General features: G+C 39.3%; 1 protein-coding gene across 1 annotated transcript in view; it reads right to left on the reverse strand.

Annotated features, from left to right (window-relative positions):
* Positions 1-358: 358 nt before the first annotated feature.
* LOC103919084 (orofacial cleft 1 candidate gene 1 protein homolog) overlaps positions 359-18,481 on the reverse strand; it is a 28,354-nt gene continuing 10,231 nt past the window's right edge. The window contains exons 4-7 of the mRNA XM_009326539.1: positions 9,993-10,079; positions 6,636-6,719; positions 864-1,033; positions 359-400 (exon numbers count right to left, since the gene is read on the reverse strand). Coding sequence (XP_009324814.1) covers positions 359-400; positions 864-1,033; positions 6,636-6,719; positions 9,993-10,079 — 383 coding nt within the window. The remainder of the gene's footprint in view (positions 401-863; positions 1,034-6,635; positions 6,720-9,992; positions 10,080-18,481) is intronic.

Genomic DNA, 18,481 nt, shown 5'->3' on the forward strand with positions numbered 1-18,481 from the left:
ACAAGGATTTAGAGGGAAGCAGCAAGGAAGGGAATTCTGTCCCTCACCAATATGCAGGAGGCAATGATGAGGTTTAGTCCTGCAATGAAAAAATTCTAAAAACTTCCTCTGAAAATAAAAGAAAGCTTAGATCACCATCAGTCACTGGGTAACCTATTTTAAGCCCATCAGAGCCAGTGCGCTGTTCTCATGTTGCTAATTAAAAATGATAGATTCATCAATTAATCTCTCTTCCTGTCCCCTAGTCTTGTTACAAGATTTTTCAAAGGGACAAATGGTAGTTAGATGCCCACAAGTATCATTGCAGCCCTGAAAAGTCGTGCCTTTGTCAACATGAACCCGACCTTGTCTCTTTAGACTATGAAATGACAAAAAGAAAACCATAGGAAACTTTGCTACTCTGAAAAACACAAAAAAATTATAATTTGGGAATAATCTTATCCTCTGTACAATGAATATTGCTACATAAATCCTTCCTGGGCTCCAATCCGAACTTGCTCATTGATAGATAAATAAGCCTCTGTTAAATTTGGCAGAGAGAGATGTCCTAAGCTTAGGCTCTTAATTGAAACTCAATTGCGATACTTACTACAGAGCAGTCAAAAACACTCCACTATTTAGGAAAGAAGCAATGAAGGCAATCTATTTTTATTCACATTGAAATGGAGACAAAGATAAAGGTCCTGCTGTTAGCTTAGCAAAGTGCCAGCCACATAAAGCAAGCCAATGAAATGGGTTATCTTTTCCCCTTTCAATATATGTATCACTGGGCAGTGAAAGAGAATTGGGGTGTACAAGGTTAACAAGCCAGCATCATGTTATGAAGCAAACGATAAAATTGTCTTACAGTTCTTAACTCTGACCTGTTCCAGCGAAAAGCTGCCAAGCAGAATTATGTCATCCTGAACCTCTCTCTCAAACTGTTCGATATATGAAGGAATCACTTCATCTTCAAGCTCCCTGTGAAGGTCACGTGCCTTACTGGAGCTGACAGGCATCATGGAGTCTGGAAAATCTTCACTGGCGACACAGGCTGCTTGAAGCAAAAGTGGCAGATTATCTCTTAGCAAATGGGAGTTCATTCACTGGTTTAGTACCTTCTCAGTTAACATGTTTGGCCCACCAACATTTTAAGACAACAATTCACTCTGTAAAATGAACACTAATAAATAACAGCAGTAGAACAACTGGTGGGTTCCAAGTGCCGTTACCAGGAAAACTCTCCTCAAGAGCAACATCTGCACACAGGGATGAATTTAGCATGTGCAGCTTGTTCCTTAAATGATTTTTAAAAGGAGTGCTCTGCATTTCCCCAGTGACTTCGCTCCCCTGTAAATCTTAAAGGAGTTTAGATTTGGAACGACTTTGGCTTTCATTTCTGAGGAAGAGGAGGAATAACTGCAATTGAAAGGGAGTTTTAGGCAGAACCACACCAAGCATTTCATCTTCCTCCCACTCACCCAGGAGGATCAGATTCCTCCCCCAAGTGTGTGCATGCAGCTCCTGCCTAATTAATTGGGTCCAGTTTTGCTCTCACCCACATCATTTCCCTGATTTCACTGTGGTGACGTATGCAGAACCAAAGGGTACATGCTGCACATAAACAAAAATAAATCGTATTCATAAAGTCAACCTTAAAGAGAAGCTGTTTCCTTTTTTCAGTTTAATTCATCATGCTACATAAAAAATAGATCTATTCATTGATACCTGCTACAGTACTAATACTAAGTTTGGGTCATAAATAATAAAGACTACTATTTTTCTCATTTCTCCACATTAGGATCACTAAGAAATGACAGATATCAGGTTGTCCACACTGACTATCTTTCTGGCCTCATATTTCCGTGTGCAAGTGCATGTTTTTATAGTTCTCTGTGCCTTTCTCTGCAAGAAACTGCCATATCTAGTTATTTGTTTTTCTCTTTGTCCATCCTAAAGCAGTTAAAAGATTTTTTTTTCTCACTCCTCTTTGAAGTCTCTCATTTTCTAATGAAGACCAGAAAAGGAAAGATAAAACTAAGACTATTAAAATTTTCAGTTGTGCTCACTCCTCATTGTTTAATGACTTTAATTGTTGAGCCTCCGAGTACTTAAATCACCTCAGTGCCACCAACACACAGGAAGAAGGGTGGGTTTTTTATTTAATTGCAACAGGATACAATTCAAAATCATGTTGGGGGAAGTGTACAGATATAAACAACCCAAACCATTACCTTAGGGTACACAATCTCTTCATGTAGCATCTTACAAACCTAATGAAAAGTGATTTGACCTACAACTATTAACTGCAAAAATAAAACAATATTTACATTTAAATTTACTGTAACATTAAGGGTTTGGCTAGGAGAGAGAAAATCCAGAAAGCACTGGAAAAGGAAACATTGCCAACAGCAGAAGACACAGCATCGCTTGCTCCCCTCAATGCTGTGTTTTACTCAACGGGCCATATGCTCAGCTGTTATAAATCAGCTGCTTTAATGCTTTCACAGGAGCATCCTGGGAAGACTGTACATTCCTATCTCAGGATCCTCTGGATGTAGAGAGATAGTCCTTATATATCAAAAAAGAAAAAAAAACATTCGGTTCACAAAGACGACCATGCAGTGATTCATCAAAATATCCTTTTTCTTTTTTGCTATTGTTCTTTTTGTGAGGAATCGTATCAAGTGAACTCAGTTTTGGTGGAAGACACTGGGCTCATTAGCACATTTTGTGGAAAAAGAGCAAAAGAAGAGAGAGAACATTTTCAAAAACCTTTTAAAGGGAAATAACTACTAAAAATAGAGATAAATTACAATTCAGATTTGAAAAATATTTGATGGAAAGATACATATGTTCATTTAAGCACATAGAAAAAATGTTCATTTGCCTGAGCTGGAAACGGGGAGAGAACAAGGTGGTTCAGCTGGTCTATTCCTTCCACGCTGGCTTTGCAAAGAGACCTCTGAAACTCGGTCACCATCAGGTTGCTCCTTGTCTGAACTGACCCACAGGTTACAGGCTTGAGCTGCTGCCACAGAGCAATGCTTCACCAAACCAAAGCTTCCACCTCCTTGCTCTACAGAAGTAACCATGGTGTTAAAAATGTTACTACTTTGTACACAGGGGACGAAATGGCTGAAAATTTATGAGGAAATTCATTGATAGATTGATAAACTAATTAAAACCCGGCTGCTTCAAGTTGTTAGCATCTGTGTCAAACTTTTCATTGCCTCGGCTGTACTTAACACTGCGAGTCATACTTTCCACATAGTTTAAATCACTGCTTCTCCTTAGCACAGGCTGTATTTGCAGATGCTGTGCTGTAATTAAAACAGTCTCTGTGGTATTAGCTTGGCTGCTTGTAACTTCATTTACTCCTGCATTTGTCCATCAGATAGCAGTGGTTTATATACTGAGATGAGAATTTAAATGGTAGGTTCACCAGCAGACTACACCTGAGCATGGGTTTGAATGTATAAAGCAGCTATAAACTCCACATGGAAAATGCATTTTGGCTGTCTGGTTCTAGAAGACTCTGTGTATAAATTGCAGCTTTAAAAGTACATCACCAACGGCTCATGCATCAGTTTCAAACAACTAAAATGCTGCAAAACACTGCACTTAAATTTTTAGGTTGTTGCCAAAGAATAACATAATAGAAAATATTTTTTATGGTATTCACCTAGCATCATTTTAGATGCACATGGATCACAATCTTACATTGTTTGAGAGATTTTATCCCTAGATAAAAAATATACAGTCTACAGCTTTCTCTAAAAAACAAACCACCAATGTTGCCTTTTAAGTTGCCTTATAATATGAACTAACACGTACCACAAGAGTCACCAACAGGTTACTCAGCGAGAAAATGCTTTAAATATACAATTATACAAATTCTGAGCCATGTTCTTTCCTTTCCTTTGGGGATCATCTATTAATTAGGACTGTATGACTACATGATTTTTCAGCTCAGTGGTCAAATGAAGAAAAGAAGCAGTTCTGTAAGAGTGGAACCAAATGAATCCTAGTTTTCTATGGATTTTCTGATGTCTAATAAGGGTCAAACTCCCATATTATCTTTTCCCTCAGTGGAGACATTGATAATGCTTGTCTGCTCTGCTCAGCTGCCCACTTCCATAAAACCGGTAAGGAAGTCAGACCTGTGAGACTTGCTCTCTGTTAAAAAAAAGGGTTTGGAAGTGAACAACAGATTCAAAAATTGGGAGGGAGAAACACAGACAGGCAGAAATAAATACAGACTGAGGTGCACACAGAGGTGGAGATGGCACAAGCCTCACTTCCTCAGGAAAATCTTGCTCTTTTCTGAATTTTATTCACCCAAGCCAAGAAAAGTAAAAAATTCAGCTAGGACGGGGCACAATATTCACCCACAAGACTAGCTTGGATACCCATTATGGCACTTTTAAGAAATAAAAGCACTGAGGCACCGCTCGAGACAGGAGACAGCAGCAGGCTGTAGCATCTCCCCCACTCACTGCCTTCATGCCTACACGGGGGGCTATGACGTGCTCCTGGAGCGCGAGACACGCGTGTTAATGCATTTGCTTGCCCTTGAATTGAATCGATGAGCTGGCAGCTCAGCAATCTTGGCAGCCTCAGCGCGAGATCACCATCCACAGAGCACACTGTGTACGTTCAGATGGCTTTGGATGGATGAGAGATTTGAACCTGTCTCACACCCCACGTAGCCAAACAGTAATAAGAGCATTTTGCCTCTCATGGTGGTTTGATAAAACTAGTTGGAGAAAAAGACATTTTTAGTTCAAACATACCAGGTGAGTTTAAATTATAAACATTTGAGGAGATCAGCGAAACCTTATTTCTCTCTAAATATGCTATTTGCTATTATCCTCTGTAAAGCATCTCTTCATCTTAACAATATTCATTAATGCTATTTGTAATATAATATAAAGTTTTAGGGCACCTAGCTGAAGGAGAGAGTAACGACCGATGGATGGGGAAGGCTTCCCCTTCGCTTCCTAGTTCCCTTGCTTAAAAGTGGACAAATACACGCGGTGCAATTCAGCTCACTTACCTTTAGCCATGCAAAAAAGCAATGGTCAAGTCTAAGTCAGCTGTCCAAGACCCTTCTAGAGCCAAAGGAAAGAGAAGAACTGCTTCCAGGGCACGATTTGTCTAATCAGCTAAGAGGTGTCTGCGTGAGGTGGGCTGAACCACTGCCCAGAGGTGCTTCTCTCCCCTTTCCCACCACTTTGGGGGAGCCCCAGAAGCTAACTTTCAGAAAGCTAATGGAAAGGGTGCTGGACCCCACCCTGGGGCAGCCTGTAAAATGACATCAGGACATTTTCCTTAATCATACAGGGTTATTTTGATGATAAAGTTATTGAAGAATATGAAATGCTATAAATATTGGTAGACTGGGACTACACAAGTACCACAGAGAGATACCCCATGTCAATCTTCCCTATAGAAATAATGTTGACTTCACAGCCAAACTTGTTTTTATTTTGATCTATGTTGTTGCAGGATAAAAGCAACAATCAACCTGCGGCACTGCTATAATCTTTCTCAGTAATGTGGAGCTCTACATTAACATGCAACAATAGAGAGCTTGCTAATAATTTGTTAAAGGTTTTTGCTTAAACTATCTGCATGAATTTAGCTGTGATGGTTGTACTTTCTTTTTCTTGCATTTAAAATGAGACAAAATGGGTTTCAAAGATGTTACTGATATGCCCAGTGCCAGCTCAAGGATTTTGCAACCCTAGGCAAACGAAAATGTTTGCCTCTTCTAGAACAAAGTTGCTCACAAACTAAATAGTCATAAAACATGTTGCAACTCCTGGAGCTCCAGTGCCGTAGGCAACCGCCTGCTCTGTCTCCCTGACAGAGTAGGTCTTGTGAATAACTGAAATATAACAGGAAACCTCATACTGATACAAAGAACAGAAAATGCTTTTGCACAAAAGGCCTCTGCTGAAAAAGGAGGGGGGATACCCCAAAATATGAGGGCAGCCCTGAGCTGGCGCTTGTTCATATGTCACTTCTCCTAGGATGAACCAGAGGAGAGCAGCAGACATGCACCTTGTGTAAAGGTTGTGGTGGTAACAGTCTCATCAATCAACTGGGTGTTAAATAATGCCTGTAAAAGTAAGTGAAGCCAAAGTAAGGCTGTTGGCTTGAGGTGAAGAAATCTCTTCTCCTGCACTTTGTTGTTTTTACTGTAGGTGGAACACCAGTTTGTATTCTCTAACAAAGCCACAGAAAACATTTTCTTACTCACCTGGTAGTGTAAATCCTTATGTTGATAACCTCAAACACTGTATGACATGACCCATACATCTGACAAATGGCCCACCCATTTATGAGCTTAAATAAGGATTTAGATTTCTAGCTTTGAGCACATAAAAAATATTTCCAGTCTTCTTTCATAAGAGTGGAATTCAACATGCAATGAAGCAGCCTAGAGAAAGCACGCCACTTAAGTTACACTTAAAACCACATAAACATGACTCAAAACAAAAACATTTGGGCAAAAAGATCTTACAGGCTCCCATTAAAATCAATGTCCCTTTTGTTTCTGAGTTCAAGGGGATAGATTACCCATTCTCCTCCCCACAACCAGAGTCAAGAGTTCTATTTTTCTTTATGCAACCGATTTTGTTATTTACCTTGGAAGTCCAGCATCTTGTTTTCTTCATCTAGAAGCTTCATCAGTTTACTGTACAGGATTTGCTCATCAAATTTCACAGGATCTTAAAAAAACAACAACGAAACATCTATTGTTTCTTCCAGTAGTATTTCAGGAAACACTATTTTAAACTATAAATAAAGATATAAAAATACAAAAGTTAAGAAACCATTTGACACTTAAAAATAGTTTTCATAGTGCTAGTTTCATAGCAGAGGTGACTGTCATTTTCTTCTGAGTTATGAAAGACAGTTTAAAACAAAAAAAATATAATCGTATACTTTTAAATAGTGAACAATATTATAGCTTGATCTGAACTGAAACTGGTTTACTAATTCTGCCAATAGACTAGTTGAAATGATTATTTATATTCAAATTGCTAGATGAACTCTATTTGACTCAATAAAAATCAAAGTACCTAGTTTCTTTTCTAATGTGATTTTGGATCCTTATTAGAAATTTTACCTTGCTGTCCATAATACTAACATGTTATCTAATATGAGTAGTCATTACAGCACACTGAATTTTGATTTTGTGGGTAGTCAGTCATTCAATTTCCCAGTAACGTGCAGATTTTAAACAGGAGTAAGAGACACACACACGTACCTTTTTCCACGAGACCTAAAAAATTACTTCAAGTGTCTATATTCAAGGGATAAATGACCAACTGAGACTGTCTTCTCTCCAGATCTCCCAGACCCTGGCTTCTCTAAGTTGGTAGAAGACAGATGGTAGAACACCAAAGAAATTCATACAAGGTAGGTGAACTGAAGTACAGCTACAAGCGACCTTGGGTGGCTCTTTTTAAGTGCCCGATAAAATCAAAGAATGAATTTTCTTTACCATGAAATTTCAGAGTCAAGTTTTTCAGTAACACTGAGCATTCAAAGAGGGAGGCTTCTGCAAACCTCTTCTGCAAGTACAGAATCTTTTACATTTCTTTTAGCACGTAACATTGAAATGTTCCTTTGGTGAGGGGGGAAGCAAATCTATAGTGGGGTGTTGTTTGTTCTCAGGGCATTATCAACTCAGACAAATTTCCAGAACAAACTTAATTTATCAAATATAGAAAAGATAATTGCTAATATCTTCATTTTCACAGGATAACCCATTAAAGAATCCCATATGATGAACACATTAAAATTATAGTTAACTTTGTGTAATAGAGTTAGTGGCTGAAGATTTGCTTTTCACTAGCTATTCTCTTTGGGCATTGGGTCTGACTTGCTTAAGTCATAGGAAGAGTGTAACTTTAAAGTGTGCCCTGATTTCTTCACCTTGTTCTGCTTTTGTCTCTTGTTAGTGACAAGCTGCTAGCTGGAAAGAGGAGGTAAATGAATACGGTTTCAAATCAGTGGGTGGCCATGCAGGACCAGACTTCAGTTCTGACTGTCCTTTTAATTCCGTCCACTACATACAAATGTAGATCCACTTATTTAACGCTTCTGCAAGGAAAAGGAAACCAGACAACGAGCCTGGTTTGTGAGTATCACTGAATCAGACTGGCTGAGATGGGAAGGGATTTCTGGAGGTCAGCTGGTCCAGTCCCCCCTGCTCAAACAGGGCCACCTAGAGTCAAGTTGCCCAGGACCATGTCCAGATGGCTTTTGAATATCTCCAAGGTGGAAGACTTGCTCTTGGTAGAGGTGTTGGTAAACATAGCATTATAACTGCTCTGCAGATGTCAATGCAACCAACCTGAGGCCAGTACCATTGCTAAAAGACCTTTAACAAACAACTGTTACCCCAACCTTTGAGTGACATTTTTGCTGGGGAGAAAAAGGAGGAATGCCAAAGGACAGCTGTTCACACATGGATCTCGGGTCTAGACTGATATGCAAGTGCCTAAAATCACCTCTCCACCCCCATCCCCAGAACTGGACAGACTTTCTCAGAGATTTCGTCCATTCCAAATTTTTTAAAAAATAAATAAATAAATAAATAAATTAAGTGTATCACTCAGCCTCTTCAACACAGGCAAAAGAACATTTTCTTCTGATGAAAACTGTACTTCCATGTATCCCTTATGTCACCACTCTATCCATACATGTTTTCAGGCACAGACAATTACAGAAATCTAATCTGCTTTTTATTCTCTGGTTATGAAGCAGATAATGACTCATGAAGTCTATTCATAAGATGAACCAAGACATTACCAACAGAAAAAAAAAAAAAAATCTTTCATTTAAAAACTCTGAGCCAGAAGTTGACTTCCAAGGTATTACATTGCTGTCCTATACAACAAATGGTGAAATTACAGGGGTTAGATGTAATTCACCCTTGATAAACCTTGATTTTTTTCACCAGTACACAGAAATTCAAGCTACTGATGTGTATTACAGCCTGCTTTTCTCAGTCACACAAGTTTTTGCCTCAAAAGTTTAAACTTCTATATCTACTCAAAGTTTCTCATGAATTTCAGAGATGACCTACTTTGATACCCTTTAGAGTAGACAAATTTTTTAAGCTTTGACTACAACTGCGTGTCTAGAGAGTCTCTGCAGTACAAATAAGCACAAGGTTTAAAAAAGCGAAGGGCTAGGAAGGTAACACAGAAGAACTGGGTCTTGCGTGCTATCGGGTTGTTAGTGCTTAACAACAGGAGCTGGGCCAAAGCATTCAGTGCATAGCTAAGCACTTCATTACCATGATGATGTTCTTACTTAAGTCCATGCAAATTCAGGCAGGCCCTTTCCCACCCTTTTTTATCTAAAAGCCATGACAGGGAAGGAGAATTTCCTCCGCTAGACAATACCTCCTGGTTAATCTCTCTCATACTTATGCATAACTTCTGTTCTCCCAGCTCTGCAGTCACACCCTCCCACTCCTCCCTATCGCCCACAGACAGCAAAGCTAAACATCTCAGCTAAATTGGCAAAAAGAAAACCAAAAAAACCTCCTTGCGTGCTAGGAAATTTTACGGACTCCGGGGTTTCCTTCTGTTAGGCCAACACACTTTCAGCTCAGTAATAAAATTGTTCTCCAAGAAGGACTTTGGAAGCAGGGTTGCAAAAAAGCTACAGCTTAGTACTCAGTTCTGGACTAACTTCGTTAATTAAAGAGAACATGGTGTAGACAATGTTCTCGGAGCATGCTTCATTCTGCTACGGTAGCGGAGTGAATACAGCACAGCCTCACTTTTACCCATCCATTAACTCACTGTCCTTGATCAAAGACTTTGTATACTGCCTATCGTGTTCAGAGCAGTTAAAGCTTATAATTTAAATTGTAAACCTCAATATTTAAATAGAACTGCATATGTGATCTTTGTCACCTCATTTTCATGAATGGAAAAGAATATACTGACACTAAAATTACATACTTAATTCTGCCTCACCTTCTTCACTGACCTCCATCCCACACTGCCTTGGGTTTATTTCCTCATCCATCAACGGGTCAAAGTAATTTCTGCTGTATTCATTTCCTGTGGAAAGCACATGAAGTAAGGGTCAGCGATTATTAGAAGCACATGAACCAAAATGTTAATTTTGAAATCGACACCAGCAAGCAAAGGGGCATTTTTTGCTACTTTATAAGCTTAATTTTTTTAACAAGTCCTCTAAGCCTACTAGTACTGCAATTATCATCTTGTGAAAGGTCAGAAAAGGTAATTCTGGAAACAAGTGCACTTTATGTTACTTTTGCTCAGGAACTAATGAGAAAAATTCTCAAATTTAGATGATGGAAAGATAAGAAAAATTTTAAAAAAATCCAGTATCCCCAACATAAGCCAAATTATTCTTGAAACACATTGTACACATTCAACAACAAGTGAATTGCCCATGCTGCAGAGGAATTTGTGTTTCACAGATGACCCCTCCAATTTCAACAGTTTTAAATTTCACCACTGAGGTTTCAACGTCTGGTGCATCTTTAATACTGTATTCAACCAGAGAAGTGTTTAATTACAGAGGAGATACTAGAATACTGCCTCATTAATCTGAACAGCAATTATATTCAGTTGGGCTAGGTAACTAATCCAAGATTTTGATGGGATAAAAACACTCATTTTAGCACTTTCCATTTCAACAGCTAGTTTTATCTGCTCTTTAGAAACTAATCAAGTCTACAAAAAAAAAAAGTCATTTGTTAGACTTATCAAGGAATAATGCAGCATCTAGCTGGGAGGAACTCCCAGTAAAAGCCAGAAGAATTTTCTTTACACAAGGGAGGAGGGAGGGCTTTTTCTTCAAAGCATGTCCTTCCTTCAGCAAAAGTGCTACACTGTTAAAACCATCCTCACGTTCATTGGGTTTGCAAACAGAGCAAATTATTGCTAAAGAGAGAAAAAGTAAAATAATTAAGCCCATAACAAATTTTAAAATTGCTTGAATAGACATAGTTCTATATCCTGGAAAATACATAAGAGCTAAATGTACAAGGGGGTTAATTCATCCAAGATACATTATAGTAGTCTACAGTGTATTTGGTTTAGGATCAAAAATAATCCAAGCAGCAGCTCTTTTTCAGAGACTAAATGAAACTTTGATATGAAACTAGGTTTAATTTATATTTCTGGACTGGCACATTTTGACTGTCAGTCTCTGTTCCTTCAATGTAGTAAGTACAAGAACTGAAAATTTGCTTTACCTTGAGGTCTCAATAAAGAAAAAATAAATGAGTTTCATTTTTGTTACTTTATCTGTCAACAACTACTAGGCTGGTATGAATCTTGGCAGTATGTAATCAAAGTCTTATGTACTGCAATAACAGAGCCATTCTACCTTATTCACTGTAATTGTTTTTCTCTAGCACAAAGCATTGTGATGTTATATGAACACCCCTTCACATGTTGGTAAAATAATTCACCCATGTGCTAAAAAAGAAAATGATGATGCATTTCTTTATTCAATTACCTCATAGCTGTAAATGTAAATTGCTGGAAAGTATGTGGCAACCATACAAGCAATACTCAGCTAGTGCATAGGCTTTTTGCACAGTCTTAATATCACAACAGTTTTTATTGAATTTTAATACCCCATGTTCTTTATCCTGTGGGTCTGGTGTGAAACTCTGAGGAGACGACTTTTGGGCAACTCTTCCGGACAGAATAATTGGCATTTAGGAGGAAGTGTCATGTTATATTTGAGTCTGTGAGGCATGGAAACCATTATTCAAAAAAGAGACACGCTGACAAATACTATTAAACAGCTTGCTCTTTGGTCCTCTTTAAAAGAACAACCTCAACCCTTCTTTGAGGAGTATGAAATATTTCATCCGGGGCTTTGGCTCTGTCAGAACCACCCACAGCTGGAGACAGGAAGTTATGCAGAAGTAAAAAGAACAACCAGCTTTGATTTCTCCAGAGCAACGTACACACTTTAAAACCTACATAGGTAGAATGAGTGGTAAACGCAGAATCACCTCCTTATGGTGATTTTATAGATAACAAGCCATTTTAAACTGCAGGACTCCACAGAAGACTTTCAGTGAGGCTTTCTGAAGAGTTGAAATCACTGCAAACCTTAGATCACTGCTCTTGGGGGATTTTTGTAGGTATTTTGGTCTTTTTCTCCCCCCCCCAGCTCAACATACACCTTGAGAACTGGTGTGACCAGGAGGTCTGGGCTCTGGGCAGGTACTAAGATTTGTTGGGGGCAGGGGGAGTTGCTTTGGTTTTAAACTACAAAATTATCAATTTTAGTCAACATAACATACTGCCCAAGGCATTTTGCTAATAACATTTTGTGAGCATGTGAACAGATTACTAATCATTTCACATTTGCTTTTGGAAATATTTGAAAGTGTATAACATGTAAATTAACAGTCCACTAAGGAATTCACATTGCTCTGCTTCGTGGTATAAATACAGTAAAGTAAATGTTAATACAGAGCTTGCTTGCAGGTATTTCGAACAGCAGTGTATAGCTTGCTGCTTTCAGAAAGCAAGTTACTTTGAATACCTGCTCCTACAAAGACTTGGCCAACTTTAGAAGCTTAAGTCTTTGCTTTGATCCAGAGGTTCACTCAAACCCATTAACTCAATTTGAAACCCTATTCACCCCTCAAAATTGTGTTATTTCATGTGGAAAACACAATAGATAATTCAGGAAATCCGAATTGAAGTGCAAAACCACAGATTATCTACAAATTCAAATAAAAAAGGAAAGAGGGGTGTTGGCACAACAGTGACCAGGTGGGAATTTATACAGTTTAATTAAAGCAAGAAGAGTTGCTAATAAAATTAGCATAATCCTTGGATGCAGCCCATGGGACTGCACACGTATTACTAGGACTGGATGAAACTCTAAGATGGCTTTCAAGCTGAGATGTCTGTAGTCAATTATACAGTCTATGTCCTGAGAATACCACAGAAATGGCATGACTAAACTGCGTTTCTACAACGTCTTCTACTCCACAAAGAGATCAGGTAGCCAGTATCAATATCATATCAAGGGTACAGCATGGCGTTTGGATGACAGGCAATTATTCCATTCATATTGCACTATTGATCTAGATTTTTAGTTTAATGAAAGAATAGACAAAATTGCTGGATTTGTTAAGTGCCTCCTGACCAATGTAAAAATGAAGGCATTATTAATAGCCAGGTGAGCGATTACTAAAAGCTTGAATAAGCATTTACTGGTGCTTGTTTTTAGAGTGATGCTGGGTCTTCAGGATAAAAGCAAAAATTTTGGCATGAGCCAGCTTTCATTAGAAGGCAATGCAGATTATGGTCTGAGCAAACTTGCCATATTAGGTAACAGCTCTCCCTTTTCAGGCAGCAGTGTGGTCAACACGTGTCTCTACCAATGACTTGGTAGAACATTACTGGGCATTACTAACGCAACTCATAAAAGCTTTTTGCATATGATAGAATAAGACAGACTAAATTTCATCTTTCCAAGATGCTTCTGAGACAGCATTTTGACCCAAAGTGCTTTTGAAACATAGTGATGCAGCTGGGAATGGAAAAGAGTAGTCCTCCTTTCCACACAGCTGTCTTAAAGCATTGATATCAGCAGCAACTCCTGTTGGTGAACATCATGGTAAATACTCACTGTCTCCATTCAACAGAATTGAACCTATTTCCCTAGAGATACTTTTCATTTTACTTTGCAGATACGGCACTTTGGGCAGCCCAAACATAAGGTTCTGTGCTAGCATATTTCCCAGTTTCTTTATGAGAAGAGTATGCGACCGCGTGAGCCAAAGTAGCATCCTGGGGTCAGACCACAATCCTGTCAAAGAGAGGTGCCCACCTTAACTTGGCCAGCAAGAACTAAGACTTGGGATCAGGAGGAAGGGGAGAAAAGGGTCCCATCTCCTGCATTTCCAACTGCTTCACTTATTCACCCTTCAAGTCATGGTGGGTCTTGTGAGTAGCACTGCCGCTCACCTGTTTTCCTGATTCAGTACCTACAGTGACAAAGCTTGATATCTGCAAGTTGCTTCTTTGTAGATACAGACTTTTGCTTCTAATCTGCACTTTGAAAAAAATCTATAAAGAATTATAAAAAAATCATTCAAAACAATTAAAGCATAAGAGAAGAGAAAGAAGCCTGCCCCCTTAAAAAAAAATCTCACAGAATGCAGAAGTGAAGAAAAAGAAAAATCATCAACCAAAACTGCATAAGCAGTGAGAGTTCCCGGACAGTGAAAAACTGACTGGATTTCTGGCGAATTTATAGGTTCTTAGTTGATTTAAACAGTGATTTAAAACTGGAAAATAATTTAGGAAAGTTTGAAACTTTCACAAGAAAACGTTTTGAGTTTTTATTCCAAAATTGTGTTGCTAGATTTACCCACATCTAAATGTTATGAAGATGATAAAACTTTAGTTTTGAAGAACATAGTGAATTAATATGTAATCCACAAATAATGTTAACTCTCCGTTCTCATTTTGTCAAGAAAAAAAAAAAAAAAGAGAATTATTATGAGTTAACCAGAAGTTATACTTTTAGTTTGGATTTTTAATTGTCATTACTGAACCATGATATCTGTTATGTTTACCTCAGCTCGTGGCCATTACAAATGCCTTTAATTAAATTTACATAGGCTGATCTAGGTTACATATAGAAGCTGAATGCTTTAATTAAGACATATTATTATTTTAGATTTACATCTAACATTATCATCTGTAAGTATAGATAAACATTACCTATATTATTTTAGATGTAGATCTAAAATAAGTTTCCTGGGAAGCACGAAGTTATTCCAGATTATCACTAAATACATGGGGGGGATAGAGTGTTTTACACAGAGCTTCAAATTTTCATGAGTACCAGGCAGAATTCAATGAAAAATTATGCATTAATGGCATCCTCAAACTGAAGAGCATTAAGCAAGTGACTGGATGGCAGATTATGTCTTAAAAACACAGCTTATTAAACACTACCATCACCGGGCGACCTCTCAATTTTTAAAAAGTTTTAAAGGTATTGTATGTCATTTTCCTTATCCTCAGTGGAGACCGTAGGTAATGAGTAAACCACGTAACTGTGTCTTATGTTTATATTGCAAGCCTTGAATAAACTCACTTGTCAGCTTTGACAGGATGCTGGCAAAGGGGCCGTTCATGAGCCTGAGCAGCACAGATTGTGCTGCGCCTTCACCGACACTTGAAAAACACTGCACCGCACTCACGGCACCCACTTCCCCGCCCCCCCCGCCCCCCCCTCCCCCCCCCCCCCCCCGCCCCTGGAAGTCTTACCACATTTGCTGCTGTTTAAGCAAAGGTACAGCATGGGCATTATTTTTTTTTCTCTTTTTTTTTTCTTTTTTTTTACCCTGCAGGCAACAGAGGGCACTGTGCCAAGGGACACCAGTGTGAGACCTGCTGCATTTCCTGGGGAAACGGTGTTGGTCGAAGGCGTGAGAAAAAGATTTACTGATGATGACGGAGTTCATTTAGGAACGCTATTAGATAATGTGACACATGTCAATGGGGAAAATGGATACCGAGAGCTCCCAGGCTGGCAGGCTTGGCTGGTCCCACACTATTCCGGTGAGGGAACTTCCTGAATTTTGAAGGTCCGACAGCACTATTATGAAGCAAACAATTTCCAAGTGTAATAAATTAGCCTTAAAAATATATATTCAGTCACCTTCTGAAAGAGTATTTCCCAATTATAAAATGCATCCATTCTTCACAATTCTTCTCCCCCTACCTTTCACAAATTCAATTTTAGCACATTACTTAGATGAGTGCTACAGTATCCGTGTTGTTGAAATTGCATGCAATGGATCACGTTTTGCACACTACATTACACCTTGTGCCATTCTGCTGATTTCAATTGGATTACACCTTGTGTAATTCAACGCAAAATTACTCCCAATGACAACCCTTTTTATTCCTATGCATACATGGTGATCCATCATGCCTTGCATACTGGGTTTGGCATTTCCATTTCAAGCCCCTGTTGGAATCAGAACGCATGGAACCACATACACAGAACTTGAATTATTAGATATAAACTTTGCCATTGTTTAAGAAAAAAAGGGTACGGTTTTGGATCGTATTTCTGGTCCCATCCTTATGCAAATCATTTTGTCCAACACAAATAGCCAATGTTGCAAGCTCCCATTTCCTTAACATGCAGCATAAATGAGAGTTTCCAGCAGATGTTTGCTTTTTTCATCTGCGTTTACTGTCTTTCCAGTGGGTAACTGGCATCTCTTTGGAATGAAATTAGATCTGTTCAAAAAGCTTCAGCCTCTAGTTTTCCGCAAACAGACTGAATTTGATGCGCTTGCTGGTATTTTTATCGTCAAATTGGTATCCCACATGGTTCCTTCACAAAGCCCTTTTTTTGTCTGCATATTCCCAGGTCAAGGTCCTCACCCAGTTGCGCACTTGAGCAAGAAAGGGCTTACATTGCCCTGCCACAGTTGAATTGCCTTTGGCAGTAACTGTTCTTTAGCAAAGGCTTCTCTCTACTTTGGCTTTTGGTAAAGAGCAGAACTGTTCTATTTTACAGTGGGATTTTCCCTGTAGGACGCATGCAGCACCGTGTTAGGTACATCCAACCGAGCTCTGCAGCTAGGAGGTGGTGCAGCAGCGTGCCATGCAGAGACACTATTTTGCTTCCGGAAGCAGTATAGCCATGTTAATGCCATGCTGTACCTGGGCTAATTAGAAGAATAGTTTCTGGTCTTCAATCGAAAGAGCTTTCTTTCCCTTCCCCCCCCCCCCCTTTTTTTTCCTCCTCAAATGTTGTTAATCTCTGTGGGCAAATTTATTGGAGCATGATATGAGATGTTAACAGTGCCTGTTGCAGATAAAATGGTAGAATTAATTAGAGCTTTTGATTTTCGGAGATAATCTAGTTTTGAAAAAAGATTTGTGTATTGGGGATGATGGGGGGGGGAAAGAACGCTTCTTGTCATCTGGAGACAATTTTAACTTGAATCATCAACACTTAGGGTCAGACTGCCTCTAGCCTTTGTACAAGTGTGCAGGATACAGGAGAACACAATTAGCCTTTCTTTCATCTTCCATGCAAAAGCCAGAGTATCCCAGTCTCCGAAGGTGTCTATGCAACCACCAGGTGCAAGGCAGGGAGGATGCTCAAAAAGCCCCGTGCCTGGATTCTGTGGCTCACATACACAGTCAGCACCCCAGAAAGATCACAGTCTAATTTCTTCTGACATATATTCCCTCTGTATGCTTGGGCTGAAAATTTTACCTATCTTGTAGAAATGTGACCAGTGCCATCCCGCAGGGCTCTTCTCAGGATTAGTTGGACTGTGTAGCTCAGTGGCTGTGGTAAACACTAAACAGTACAAACTAGTATAAGCCACTTGCACATTTTCTGATCACAGCAGCTGAGGGCAAAATGTATTGAATGCTAAAGTAGATTAACATTTGCTTTACAGGCCTATGATAAAATGCTAAGTACAGTAGTCCTGTGTTAAGGGATTGCTTGTGACATACATCATCCATCTGAGGTTGAGCAACTGCCCTCATATTCAACCATCAGCCAAAGACGGTGCATTCCTGGAGGTTTGGTGCTTCCATCGTGACAGTTCGCTAAAAGCCCTTTGCTGGGCAGAGACTGTACCAAGCCAGCCTGAACACTAGGGCACTCTACAAAGTGTTTTGGGTTTAAAGCCCTCTGGAGAAAAGAGAAAAGCCGATATTGGCTTGCCTTGAGATCAGGCACCTGGCAACTGAGAAACAGGTGGACGTAGGTTCCTGTCACTCCAGGTTTGGGTGATCTAAGCCCAAATATTTTTCCCAGGGAAATTTGCCTATTAGACCTCCCATTGGGATGGCCAACATGAAAATTTCTGGTAAATTCAATATTTGCTGAGGGGAGGAAAGGCAGAAGAGTTGTTCAGACTTAGTCACAAGGAAACTCTGAGTGCTTTCAGAAACAAATAAATGGCACAGTTTGGCAAAGACAAGGCCACTGCTAGACGACCTTAATTTTGCAAGCAATGTGTGAAAGAAATGAATGTGATAGGAACGATCAGCGAAGAGTCAGCATAGAATCAAGAAGAGAAAATAGGGTAGAAATCACTGCAACCAATTACCTGGCTGAAAATCAGGAGATTAAGCTGAGTAAATAGTCAGCCAGTTCCCCTGGGTCACTATAACATTTAGCAGCAGTACCAGGTCTTCAGCATATAAGAGCAATGATGGGAAGCATAAGGCAGAAAGAGTTACTCAATGGCCTATTCCTGAACAATGGTCTACCGGTGACGATAAAATTTGGAATTTTGTCCATCATGGGAAATACGACAGTGAGAGACACAGACTGGCCTAACAAACAGAGCAATGGACTAGGGATCAGAGGTTTTGTTTCTATTTACATCACAGGCCTACAGGGTGTCTGCAGATAAGGCCTCATGCTCTGCCTCAGTTTCCCCACAAGCAAAGCA

The sequence above is a fragment of the Pygoscelis adeliae genome, unplaced genomic scaffold (assembly GCF_000699105.1).
Source record: "Pygoscelis adeliae isolate BGI_AS28 unplaced genomic scaffold, ASM69910v1 Scaffold186, whole genome shotgun sequence".
Taxonomy (NCBI): domain Eukaryota; kingdom Metazoa; phylum Chordata; class Aves; order Sphenisciformes; family Spheniscidae; genus Pygoscelis; species Pygoscelis adeliae.